The 13,230-nt window shown below is 45.6% G+C and overlaps 3 protein-coding genes and 1 pseudogene across 4 annotated transcripts; 1 reads left to right on the top strand and 3 right to left on the bottom strand.

Moving 5' to 3' along the window:
* The first annotated feature begins 431 nt into the window (after positions 1–431).
* On the top strand, positions 432–2,252 carry LOC125532515 (E3 ubiquitin-protein ligase CHIP-like; annotated as a pseudogene).
* A 1,048-nt stretch (positions 2,253–3,300) lies between these two features.
* Positions 3,301–6,454, bottom strand: LOC147988363 (F-box protein At5g49610-like). The gene is made up of 3 exons (XM_087534639.1): positions 6,444–6,454; positions 5,289–6,337; positions 3,301–3,658 (listed from the first exon to the last, which is right to left on the bottom strand). The coding sequence occupies exons 1-2, from the start codon at positions 6,452–6,454 to the stop codon at positions 5,440–5,442; spliced, it is 909 nt and encodes a 302-aa protein (XP_087390765.1). The 3' UTR covers positions 3,301–3,658; positions 5,289–5,439.
* A 150-nt stretch (positions 6,455–6,604) lies between these two features.
* LOC125532516 (F-box/kelch-repeat protein At4g19930-like) lies at positions 6,605–7,469 on the bottom strand. Its single transcript, XM_087534650.1, has 3 exons — positions 7,349–7,469; positions 6,839–7,273; positions 6,605–6,622 (listed from the first exon to the last, which is right to left on the bottom strand). Exons 2-3 carry the CDS (start codon positions 7,259–7,261, stop codon positions 6,605–6,607), a joined length of 441 nt encoding a protein of 146 aa, XP_087390776.1. The 5' UTR covers positions 7,262–7,273; positions 7,349–7,469.
* Positions 7,470–10,524: 3,055 nt separating this feature from the next.
* LOC147988364 (uncharacterized) lies at positions 10,525–12,655 on the bottom strand. Of its 2 annotated transcripts, XM_087539271.1 has the most exons (3): positions 11,201–12,655; position 10,810; positions 10,525–10,736 (listed from the first exon to the last, which is right to left on the bottom strand). In XM_087539271.1, exons 1-3 carry the CDS (start codon positions 12,653–12,655, stop codon positions 10,525–10,527), a joined length of 1,668 nt encoding a protein of 555 aa, XP_087395397.1. The 2 variants fall into 2 exon arrangements, with proteins under 2 accessions (XP_087395397.1, XP_087395400.1); XM_087539274.1 differs by lacking the exon at position 10,810 and having other exon boundaries at positions 10,525–10,738; positions 11,208–12,595.
* Positions 12,656–13,230: the final 575 nt, after the last annotated feature.

The following is a 13,230-nucleotide window of genomic DNA, read 5'->3' on the forward strand; positions in this document are numbered from 1 at the left end:
GAAGTACCGGAGAGTTACGGGAATTCGCCGGGGAGTATATGGGCCTTATTAGGCTTTATGGGAAAGAGAGAGGAGAGGTTGGGCGCCCCCCTAAGGCCTAGTCCGAATTGGACTAGGGGGAGGGGCTGCGCCCCCTCCTTCCTTCTCTTCTCTCTTCCCTTGCCTTGACTCCTACTCCTACTACTTGGAAAGGGGGGAATCCTACTCCTGGTGGGAGTAGGACTCCTCCTAGGGCGCGCCATAGAGACCGCGTCACGAGGGGGGAACCAACAAGGTTAACTAGAAGATGCACTCGGAGATCTAAGGTGGAAATGTGCAATGGATGAAGAATACTTTGCACTTACGAGAAACAAAACTTGGCGTCTTGTACCTGAACAAAGAGATAAAAATATCATTAATTGTAAATGGGTTTACAGAGTCAAAAAGGGCAAATGGCTCAATTGACAGGTATAGGGCATGTCTAGTTGCAAAAGATTTTAAGCAACGTTATGGTCTAGATTATGAAGATATTTTCATCACGTTTCTTCCATTATACAGTATAAGAATTGGTAGATTGTAAGCTCCAATCTGACTGACGATTAACTTCAAGATGGTCTAGGATATCTCTGAATCCAACCGGTGATCTCACATGTGTCTAAAGCATGCTTCCTGATTACCCTTGTTTTTTAAACGAGGACCTGATTACCCTTGTGGCTTAGCTTTCTTCTTCCCATGTATAATGCAACCCATTGTCGGCTTGCTGTCTTCTTGAGAAATATGGTGGTGTCAATATGAAATACCTTGCTGTCTTTCACCAAGCTCTTCTGATTACCTATGGATTTAATTGGCAATTTTAGCTAAAGTTAAATAGTGAACTCAGCTGGTTGTCTCACTTCTGATGGTTATTTTGACTTGACATACTGACGGGGAAGATGCTTTGGATCTCTTGAAGTCTTCAAATTCAAGGGACAAAATGGCGGAGGACATTTGGCAGGTTCTTGCCAAGGACCAAGGTGCATTGTACATTGAAATTACCTTGAGATAATTGGCATCATTGTGCTGCAGATCAAAGCCAAGTCTGTATATTTAATGTTGAGGGTGAATTTGGCAAAACTTTAACATTCACCCTGATGCCTTACATTCAAGATACTGATTTTTTTTTGTTTGAACTCTACTGTAACATGAACATCGTAGGGAAGCTTGCGAAAATGCTCTGCAGGAGCATCACTTTCTTAGCGGCACTCTTTCAGAAGACTCTGAGGGGACAGCCAATGAGTATCCAGAGCAAAGCAAATTGTTATGTTCCGCGTTCGGCTAGAGAATGACACCATCATCCTAGGCTATATCTGAAGTCTTCACAAATGCTATACTTGCTGATACGCCAGGAGATGTAAAAGCACTGATTATTTTTATGATATCTTTTGTTATAACCAAATTTCTTTTGTTTGGTGTTGTTTTCTCTCCTCTGCGTTCTTAAGTTGTTCCCACTCTGAATACATAGGTGCCCGACTACCTTTGCTGTCATAACTTTTGAGATTTTTAGAGATCCAGTTATCACACCCAGTGGTGTAACATATGAGAGGGCCATACCACTTGAGCATCTCCGCAAGGTGTGCCCTCTTCCTAATGACATCTATTTATAGAAATCCCTTGATTTTTATTTATCTTCCTAATCTGGCATCTGTTTATAGAAAACTCTTCAATTTTATTCATCTTGTATGTACTGTTGTTTGATAGTATCTTCCACTGAAATTCCTTGTAGGCAATATTCCACTGAACTATTGATTCCCTAATTCTATGATGCAATAGGTTTAGGTGATTCCATATAATAATTATTGCATAGCTGAAAGAACCCCTTCTTTAGATCATAGTTGAAAGAACTGATATTAAATGAAACAAGGAACTTGAACAGTAGCTGGTGTTGCTAAACTGAACTAGTGCATTATTTGACTGGGATAGTACGATCTGCGATTTAAACATAGCCTACATATTTGAGTGGGATAAATATTTGACTGGTATGATTTGTCGTGTGCTAATAGTGAAATTTAAACATGGCCTAAATATGTGTGGTACGTATGATTCAGTTTGATGGGCATCAGTTTTACTTTGAAGCACGTTGTAAAAGTTCATACTAGCCTTTTCTTTAGGTGGGCAATTTCGACCCACTGACGCGGGAACCCTTGAAGGAGCATCAGCTGGTTCCGAATCTTGCCATCAAGGAAGCAGTTCAAGCCTACCTCAAGGAGCATAGCTGGGCCTACAAGTCGAACTGAAGTTGCTCTGTTACCGGCCAAGTGCTAACAAGATGTGTTGATCGATATAGTGTCTGAGTTGCAAAGGGCTGATACTGAGTAAATCCTAACAAACACTTGGCGATTGTACATAATCAGCCAGCACACACTGGAAGCTAGAGCAGCTTGACTTGTGATTCTCTGTAGCAGTTTACCTATAGGCTAGTCATTTTCAGTGATAAGTTTCTAGGATCAGGCGGAACTTGGCTTTACGATAGTGGTTTGTATGATCCTGTACATTGATCATTTTGTGCCATTTCTTTTGTTAGCATTCTGCATTGTGAATATAGAGAAGATTCCCCATGTTCGAAACAATGTCCTTTCATATGTAGAAAGTTCAAAGTTGTGAGCAACCTTTTATATTTCTAGATGGATCAAGTGTTTTTCAAATTTTAATCAGGAGCAACCTTGCCATTTCCTTGCAAAAATTATACGTGTAATAGTTATATGCAAAATCCTTGTGAGATTTCTAGATGACATGTCTTTTGGATGTTTGTAAATTTTGACAGGGACTGACGAGTATTGTGCCCATGTTAAAAATTGTTCTTCCTTTTTGGAGTTTCTTCTTATATGAAAAAAAACATGAACATAAACAGCATGCGCGTAACTGTGGTAGTTTTTCTTATGAACTTTTATACGAAACTTCTGGAAAAATCAGTAATGGTTGCATTGCCAGAATTTTGTTCTTTGGCCAAGGGAACTTAACAGATGTTTGAATATGAGCTGTCTCTTTTTTCTTGTTGTCCAAAATTCAATCCCAACCTTAACCTATACATTTCTTGTTAATGGTGAAGATTTTTTTCCCGCATGGAGGAGCTTTCGCCCCCAATTTCATTCCATTAAAACTGAACCGATAAAACAACTGTCAGGCCACAAGAATGCATGCATCAATCCAGAACAACAAAGAAATAGGTCACCCAGGCAAGCACGACGCTCACCAGCTCAAAAACGAGATAACAAGACTCCAAGAAAAATCACACTCGTGCAGCAGCATCGCACTCCGATCCTGTTGCCGGCCGATTTCATTCAATTGAAACAAAACTGATAAAAACTGTAAGCCAGCAAGATTGCATATATCAATCCAGAAGCACAAAGAAATAAGACACCCATGGAAGCGCCCATAATGCGACACTGCTCACCAGCTCAAAACGAGATAACCAGAATTAAAGGGTAATCGATCCATGACCCCCTCATCCATATAAAGGGTAATCGACCAGATAAAGGCAATGACAATGTATCAAGCGTATCTCATATAGCATCATCCCACTCCAATCATGTTGCGAGCCATAGGATTATAAGAGCCAATCCCTTGCCTGCATGGAAGAAATCCACAACCACCAAAGTGAGCTCGACACCACTGTTTGAAGTACCCGATGCCCTTCGTTTCTCTGCAAATTAGACCAATATGATAGCCAATGAGCAGTTTGATAGACAATCACACTATGATCACGCAAGTAAACATGATTAAAGCTAGTTGCGTTTCTGGCTTTCCATAATGTACAAAAAATTGGGGATACACGCACAGCGACCACCTTCTTTATTTTTCTAGGAAATCAAGCTACTAAATCTTCTACTCCATTAGGTATACCATTTAAACGTATTACATTTGATGGTCCACCCGCGGCCCCCCAACCCCCCCCCCCCCCCCCCCCCCCACACACACACACACATGAATTTAGCAACTACACATTTACAGAATCTACGTTTTCCTCAAAATAACAGAAGCTACATCTAGTGTCTTGCCTTTCCAATTCCTCCTCCTAATCTAGTCAAGATACTTTTTTTGAGCAAAGGCCAAATAAACACTTCAATTATTAGAGGAATTCTAGCTTCCCACATCTTGCTGTGAGGCCACAATACATGCTCAGTTTTCAAATTAGAGTACAGAGACCTTACAGTAAACTTGACAGATTTACTTAAAGTCCAAAAACATTTATCCTCAATTTCTGTCAATTGGATACCTGGACATAAAGCTTTAAACTCAGCCCACATGACAGCAGTCTATCCCAACAGATTCCTTCTAAATCTAATGAGACTCACATTCTCACGCAATGCTTTTGCAACAGAGAAATTGACATTTGGCATAACCTTGTTCTGTTACCATTACCAATTATTTTTCTATATTACTGAAAAAAATAGGTTTAACTTTCAGAATGCCCAGCCGAAATTGAGATTGACCAGCCTTAGCTTTACAAGCTCCTAAAGTAGATTTATCAATATACTTATTTCTAACTATGGACTGCTTCCAGATCCATTTACATAGTAAACAAATATCCATTACATTTAAATCCACTATCCCAAGACCCCCATATCCCTAGGTTTACAAACATCTTTGATTTCACTAGATTGTACTTTTTAACATCCTCTTTCTCTTGACATAACATCCTTTTTCTAAAAAAAACATCTTCTTACTTGGACCTTCAGGCAGTTCAAAAAAGGGGAACATGTTAAATTGTCATGGTTAAATTATGCTATGTTTTACTCTGTCCGTGTTAACTGGAGAGCAATCTTCCCAATATATGTCAGCTTCAACCTGTACAAAATTTCTTACGAATATTTCTGCTGAAAGTTTAAAGTGATATGATAAAATTCGGCTCGCAAAAAGGACTATCCCAGCATCTTGTATACCACTATACTTGAAGAACAGCCCTACACGGTAACCGTTAGTTTATCACCTTATGAATTAGTGAAACAAACCAAATGCACATATGCACCAAAGCAAGAAAACTTCTCAGCAAAGTTTGCATTATATGCACTTAATTCATGACCTCGTCAACTGCATAAGACCGGATTATTCAACTAAACAAGACTGAACTCATGAGCATCAGCAAACATATAATAACTAAAAAGGAACAAAATGAAGTTCACAAGTAACAATCACTAATACTAGGATTCAGTACAACCATAATCATGACATATCATGGCCAAGCAAGCTGGATAACCGTAGTATAATTTAGCCCAGAGAACAAACTAGCTAACAGAATACAAGAATATTAAGAAGTGCAGGTGTACACATACATGATTATTCCATTGCATCGGAGCAAGCCCAAGCATGAGTCGAATTGAACTAGTGCCCATCTCCATCTGCTAGTGGCTCTGATGAGAAGAGAGGAACATAAGGCAGATATGGCCCCCCACTGCCTTCCTCAAGGTCAATGAAATCACCAATTTAGCGGCGGCGCATGTCCCACGACACCAATGAAGGCGCAACTCCGCCATAAAGACCCTTGCTGACAAAGAAGAAGGTGTCGCGATCGGGATGGAACCCAACCATCCGGTACTCCACCTCATTTAGGTTCAGCACATTATCGATCCTGAAACTGTGCTTCAGGGCCCATTGCTGGGTATCATAATCCTCAAGGCGCCATATCGCTACCTCTTCAGCCATGTTGAGTGAACCCTCATCGTCGTCATCCCCGACAGTGAGAGGAGCTGGAGGTATAGCAGCATAGTGCAGGCACCCCTGTGAGCACCCAACTGTACCATAGCTCTGGCCGCGTGGCACGGAGATGGTCTTCCACACCTTGCCTTCCATGTCCACAGCCACCAGCACAGTCTTGTCTTCCCAATTGTTGCTGTCGTCCGGATACAGTAGGTTTCCGACAACGTGCAGCATGCCGCCAACCAGGACACTGCGATTGGTCAGCCAAACCTTGTCAACCAATCCAGTATCCCTCTGGCTCCAGGCTCCGGTTCTCGACGAGTAGATGCTCACTCCTGTAATGTCCACGTCGTCAGTGCTCTCGAAATCAAAAACGTGGAAATGGGACGGGACTGCTGGGTCGAAAGCCAGATGGAACTGCTGGTAATAGCGGCATGTGTTTGGCCGCGGGCGAGGGGGCAGCTCCGTCCACCTCTGGGTGGCGGGATTGCAGACGACGAAACGGGCGGTTCCCTCCTCCGGTTCGTAGGAGCATAGGAGGAGGCCATTGCAGGCGCGCACCAGCCCGAAGTCAAAAACGTGGAAATGGGACGGGACTGCTGGATCGAAAGCCAGATGGAGCTCCGTGTGACATGTGTTTAGCGGACGTGGATTTTTAGAGCACTTGCACCCCGGCCCTGTTATCCTGCCCGTTCAATATTGCTTTAAGATTTGTGCAACACAACTAACTTTTTGTATATAATTTTCTTTTTTTTGTTTCTCTCACATAAAACATATTTTGAAGTTCAAACCTTCGCAGCATGGCAAAACTTTCTAACTAGAATCTAGGATAAATCTTTCAGAATTTTTTGTCAAACATAAATTTACAAAAAATAACTTTTAAATTTTAAAATTCATTTTTTGTATATTTATATTTTACAAAAAATTCTGAAAGATTTATCCTAGATCCTAGCTAGAAATCTTTGCCAGCCTGCAAAGGTTTGAACTTCAAAACATGTTTTATGCGAAAGAAGCAAAAAAGAGAAATGTATTTGCACGAATCGCGATGCAGAAAATGGATGGCTAGATAAAGAGGGCCCGGATGCAGGTGCTCTATTATATATTTTCGTGTGTTTGGCCGCGGCTGCAGGCTAGGGGGCAGCTCCGTCCACCTCCGGGTGGCCGGATTGCAGATGACTAAACGGACTGTTTCGGCGTCTGGTCTGTAGGAGCAGAGGAGGAAGCCATTAAAGGCGCGCTCCAGCCCGAAGTACCTGTACTCCGTATGTGGCAGGAACGTGAGTGAAGTGTCGAGATCAAGACCCTCGGCCTCGGCCGAGAGGCCGGCCAGGTGGTAGCGTTCGCCGTCGGCACGGGTGATGGTGGTGTAGAGGACGCCGGCGAGGGTCTGGGGCAGCTTCTTGCGGTGGGCGGGGTGGGCGATGAGGTCGCGCCAGGCCTTAGAGACGCACTTGAAACGGCAGACGGACCGGAAGGGGAGCCGGGACAGGATCTCCACGATTAGGTCATCGGCGAGTCGACTGGCCACCGCCGCATCCTCCTCCTCCGCAAGAGAGTTGTCCGGCCTCAACAACTCCTTCCCAGATATCTCCTCCTCCTCCATGGCCATGGGGCGGCGGAACTGCAAATCGAGCGAGACAATCACCAAACTGGGTGAGCTCCGGCGAAGAAGAAGAGCTCGGGCGAGGAGGGCTACCTGCAGGGCGTTGCTGGCGTCGGGGTGGGCATCGGCGGAGAGGTGCGGCGGGGATGATGGGCGGCCGGCCGGCCGGCGACGGGGTGCGGTGCAGCCTGGTTTGGCGGCGCTAGGGTTACAGCGCGACTGAACAAGTACGTTTTGCAGTGGCAATCAGCCGTAATTTTCTTAAAAATTATAAAAAATGGTGGAATTAAAGAAATATAAATATGAAAAATGTTCATGCATCTGAAACGTACTTGTGATCATCTTAAATTGCGAACTGTTAAGCTTAAAAATAAATTATTTGATGTCATACAATAAAATGTTATTGTAATTTTTTTATAAGTTAAGCACGGAGTGAATTGGTGAGGGTAGTTGGATGATGGCCCACATATATATAAAAGTGGTTCGAGATATTTTTATTTGTCCCGCCAACAAATCCATTTGGATGCATCCAAGTTTTCAGCAGAGTCCATCTTGATCACGCCGAAGTGCGAAGCTTCTAGAGTCCTTCCTTAGGAGAACGGTGGGCTATAGGCTCGGCCCATGGACTACGGACCAACTAGGTTGGTACCCCCTAGTCCGGGATCTTTTCCTGTTAATCGGGTCTATTTTTAAAGGAATCCGCCTTCCGACCATGATTTAACCAAATTCCTCAACATGAGGTAACTTAGCCTCAAAGGCCAACCACCTAGGTGTGAACAATGCTTATAGCCTGACAGTTTTTTTTCCAAAGCGTCTCCACTTATACCAAGGCGGGTCAGTAACTTTCACTCGAATCGCGGCCCGAGGCGGTTTTCTCGTTGGCACGACTCGTCAAGGCAGAGATCGTGCTCTATATTTTGTTTCATGCCACGCATGTGATAATATCTAGTATCAGGGCGTGGAGATTTTTACGGCGCAGCAAGAGGGACTCCTGCCCTTTCACGGACCCATAAAAGCAAGGGATAGCGATATCATCTTTCCCCCGCTCTCATTCCATTGCCCTTGCGCCCAGCCTCCTGAGCTCCAGCGCCCAAAAGACATATGCTCAATTTATAAAGGCTTATTCAACATCAAAGATCATATCAGTCTAAAAACGGTTGCGCCCAAAAGACATATATCCTCCTACCATTTATGAAGGACGGTACATATGGAGGGAGCCCGTGGTCATATGAAAAAACTATGATGTTCCCATTTTCTTTTGAAAACTTTGGTTTTTCGAAAAAAACGTATTAGTAATGATACGCCAAAGAGACTACCAACTGACATGAAGAGGCCTCCTCTTTTTTTTTTTTGTGAACCATCTCCATCATACTAGATGACTGCTACTGATATTAATAGAAATGATTATCTTCATCATAAGATGCAAGGCCGAGACAACTTTCCCCTTTTCGATTTTTGGATGCACAAACACTAGCAAGGAGCCCATGTGCTACTACACAAGCATGATAAATTAGGTCAGATATGGCTAGAAGTATGTTAAATATTCTCAATGACCATGTAAGCCAAATGACCATGCAAATTAGCTCTCCACTTGAAGCATATGCATTTGGCGCTTCAGGTGGCTGCCCAGGTGGTCACCACGATCACAGCAGGAGATGTCACCTCCACCATGATCAGACCTTGGCCCGGGCTGCAGCATCCATAGATATTCGTAACAGATCTGGGCATTGGGAGATGAGGTGCCACTTAGCGAGTTTTTTGGCTTCCACCAGACACATTCAAACTAATATCAGCAATTTTCCTAGGGAGTTTTAAGTTTTTAACAGCAGGGCTCATAGTAATGCAGCTAAATCTTATTCTTCAAATTTCAATGAAAGCCCTAGCATGGCTTGATATACTAGAAAATTTCACTAAGGTGATGACTGTCCTATGCTTTTAACTAAAGCTAGGCAATCTGAATATCAAGCACTGTAAAATCTCATATGCAATGTGCTTGTGATCGATGAAAGACACTGTAAAATCCAAAAGAGATGCAGCAAGCTTGTGATGTGTGTTTGTACAAAATCAGCTTACCAGTCAAAGGAAGTCCATCTCCTTCTTATCCTTCCATTGAACAACAAGGTTGAGGTTTTACAGGCAGGGTTCTATTCCATCTCAAATCATCCAGGACAAGACAGAACATTCGACAGACAAGAAAATTGGAAACCAATCATCTTAAAACAACACCTAGAGAACAGAGTGCCCAGCCACAAACAGAACAACTAAACAGAAGATCAAATCAAAGGCATCAGAGAAAAATTTGAATTGTTGTCATTCATCCTGACTGGGCACTGTCCTGCAACACAAGAGCTAGCTACCTACCATAAGTTAAGTTATATCCCAACTACATGCCGTCTCCTGGCCTTGACCATTCATCATCATCATCATCATCATCATCATCAATACTTTGTCCGAAAAACATGGGTCGCATCGCCCTTGGGTTTTGTCCACACTGGGACAGTGATGCAGAGAGATCTCAGGCTTCTTGTGAGAGATTCCATGTAGCAGTAGCATCCCTGGTCGTTTCAGGTGACTCTTTGTACCTGTCAAGCAAAAAACCATTCCCAGGTTATAGATTGGTTTATTGGTTCAAAAAACTACAGTAATAGATTGTTGTTTGAAGACATGTACAGGTTTGAATAACGTAGTGTTGGGGACATATGCACGTTAAACTAAAAAAAAATCCAACAGTTTGGCAGTGCCAACACAAAAAAGAAACATCAACCGATGAGTGCATCTCTACAACAGTAACATCTCTAAGACCAACAAGAAAGCTTGCGATGGAAGAAATTTTACTTTCCTTTCCATATACAACTATTATTACTAGTGGTATTTTCCTATTCCTGCATTTTGAGAATCCTACAAATCAAAGAAGTCCTTATTGCCCCAAAAAAAGAGCTCCTTATTCCTCCATGATGAATCAATGGAACAACAAGGTTGAGGTTTTACAGGCAGGACTGCATTCCATCTCAAAACATCCAGCACAAAACAGGATCATTCAACGGACAAGAAATTGGAAATCAATCCTCTTATCTTAAAAATAAATAAATCAGCACCTACACGACAGAGTGGCCTGGCCACAAACAGAACAGCTAAACAGCACAAGACCGAATTGAAGGAGCAAAGTTTGGAATGTTTTCAATTCATCCATCCTGAGTACTGACTAACTAAAGAGGTACGTAAAAAGAGACAGCCGGCACACAAAAGCTAGCTAGGTACCATAAGTTAAGTTATTCCAAGTCCATGTCGTCTGCCATCCTTGTCCGTTCATCATCATAATCCTCATCATCAGTAGTCTGTGCGGGAAATGTGGGCCATGTCGCCCTGGGGTTTTGTCCACTGGGACAGTGATGCATCACATGATGCGGAGGGATCTCTGGCTTCTTGTGAGAGCTTCCGTGTGGCAGTGGCATCCCTGGTCGTTTCAGGTGACTCTTTGTACCTGACGAGCAAAAAATCCATTCCCAGGTTATAGATTGGTTGTTGGTTGCTTCAATCACAACTAATTGCTACACCCTCTATTTCTAAATGTAAGACGTTTTGGGAGTTCAAACCGTCTTACATGAACTCGGGGGGGGGGGGGGGGGGGGGGGGGGTTAGATTGCTGTTTCAAGACATGTACAGGTTTGGTTTGGATCACTCACATCAAGTTGGAACATACGCGTGTTAAACTAGTTATTAAACAAAATCCAACGCTTTGGCAGTGCCAACACACACAAAACAAAATAAGAAACATCATATATTCTACGTACCAGCATTCCGCTGGGCAGCACTATCTTAAACCAGACAACAACTAGCTAGGCATGCAATGCACGCACATGATGATGGTTGAATACCTACAACTAGGCACGCGATGCAGGCAGGTGATGGTAGAACAGATAAAGGCAAGTAGTGATTTATTTTTACCTTGGGTTGGGAGACATTGAGATGCTCCGAGATCCTGCTTTGCCTATAGGCATGGAGAAACGCCATGCACCTTGGTGCTCCACCAAACTCGGCCACTCCCCGCAGCCTCTTGTTCTTCATGTCGACAGCGATGACCCATGCTTTGTCGTACCAGCGGTTGAGCTTGGCCATCAAGTAAAGGGTGTTGTCACCGACGCTCAGGCTGAGCTTGGGATGGCCAACGTGGATCCCCACCAAGGTCGGCTGCGGGTTGCCTTGGTGATCCACCACAGCCGGGAGCAACTCAAAGCCTGGCGCCGTTTTGTTTTTGCCGTCAACGAAAGAGACCTCGTGAGCGTGGACCTCATGGTCCTTGCGCCAGGTGGTCGACTCCTTGAAGGAATTGGCCGGCCTGCTCCATACGACGGCGGTCCAGCCATCGATGGTGAAGGAGCCTTTCGGGCCGGCCGAGCCCGGCCTGACGTGCATCTTCACCTCAGCATACTTGATGCGGCTGCCGACGACAGCGACGTCCCGGTACATGCCTCCAGATTCGTCGATGGTGTCGTCGTCTGGCCGGATGGGGTCCGGCAGAGGGATGTAGCGAAGCGTCTTGGCGTCGTCGTCGAGTGGGAGCACATCACATAGGATGATACCCCGCATGAGATCGACCCAGGCCATGGTGCCGGCTTCTCCTCCGATGGTGATAACCTTGTCACATCGAAGGGCGGCTCGGGGCAGTTTGCCGCCGTCTGGGAATGAGGCTGGTTTGCTGCTCCACGCCTCGGTGTCGGAGACGTAGGTGTAAAGGCCTAACGTCTCCGGGAAGGTTAGCCGTGTACAGAGCGCGGCGACGATGTAGGCGTCATAGGCTCTGGGACGGTGCTGGCCAAGATAAAAGCCCCCGCCGCCGTCGTCGGAGTTCCTGCGGTGGCGCAGGAGTCCTACCTGGTGGTCATGGAAGTAGTAGCATCTGTCCCGAGGGAAGGGGAACAAGTCGGGCGGGGGGTGCGGAAGCAGCGTCAGTGTGGCCTTGGGAGGGCCGGCGTCGTAGACGTAGAAGTCGTTCTTCCGGGGGTCGATGGCGTTGCGGGGGTCGCCGGGCACCGAGACGAGGAGGACGAGGTTGGCCTCCGTGTAGAGGATCCTGGGCTCGCAGCCAAGCTCGGCGGCGCAGGAGACGGCGAAGTGGGAGACGAGCGGCGGGTCGGCGAGGAAGAAGGTGGCTTGGATCTGGTCGCCGTGCCTTGTGCGGGAGACGGCCGTGGTGTGGTTGGATTCGCAGGCGAGGTATGCGCGGTCGTCGAGTAGGACCCATGGAGGAGGGAGGGCGTCGTCGGGGCTAGATTCGGGACGACGGCGAGCGGGGATGGAAGGAGGATGCATCGAGGAGCTGTGGTAGCGCTTCCACGCCATCGCTCGCTCCCTCCCCCTGCTGTCCCGATCGAATATTGATGGGTTGAATTCTTGCTTCATCACCCCTTCCTCGCCGGGGTATATGTACTGATATGAATATGATGAAGCTCCTGTGCCGCGACCGCGAGCGACTCGGAGTCTGACATGGCTAGCGGAGGAGGAGTCCGGCCGTCGTACAAAACGACCACGTGCAATCTGACATGGGCTAGCGGAGGAGGAGCCCGGGTCGTAGCTAGTACAAGGTTGGATTCGATGCAGGTGGATCGGATCCACAGCCACGAAACCCCTCTCTCCTCTCTCCTCGAGTATTCATGCATGCGTGGGCGTGGCCCGGCAGGCAGAGCGAGGGCAACGCGTGCTTCTTTCCTCCTTCCCGGCCGACTGAGGCTGTATCTAGGCCTCCCGCTTTCAATTAATACACAAGATTACCCATGGCTCTCTCATGCCTGTGATCGTCCGGGTGGATCGCCACTCCTTCCTGTCATGCATGGGGAGGCCGACTTACCTTGATCAACTCCGTTCTGTCAGCGATGCCGAATTATTACATGGGATGCTTTTTTATGGCCAGAGGAGTCACTCAAGAAGCTAGAAAAGATTCTTAGGGGATTCCTATGGCAAGGCAAGGACAAAGCTAA

Source organism: Triticum urartu, chromosome 1A, assembly GCF_056163025.1.
Source record: "Triticum urartu cultivar PI428250 chromosome 1A, HENAU_Tu73, whole genome shotgun sequence".
Classification (NCBI taxonomy): domain Eukaryota; kingdom Viridiplantae; phylum Streptophyta; class Magnoliopsida; order Poales; family Poaceae; genus Triticum; species Triticum urartu.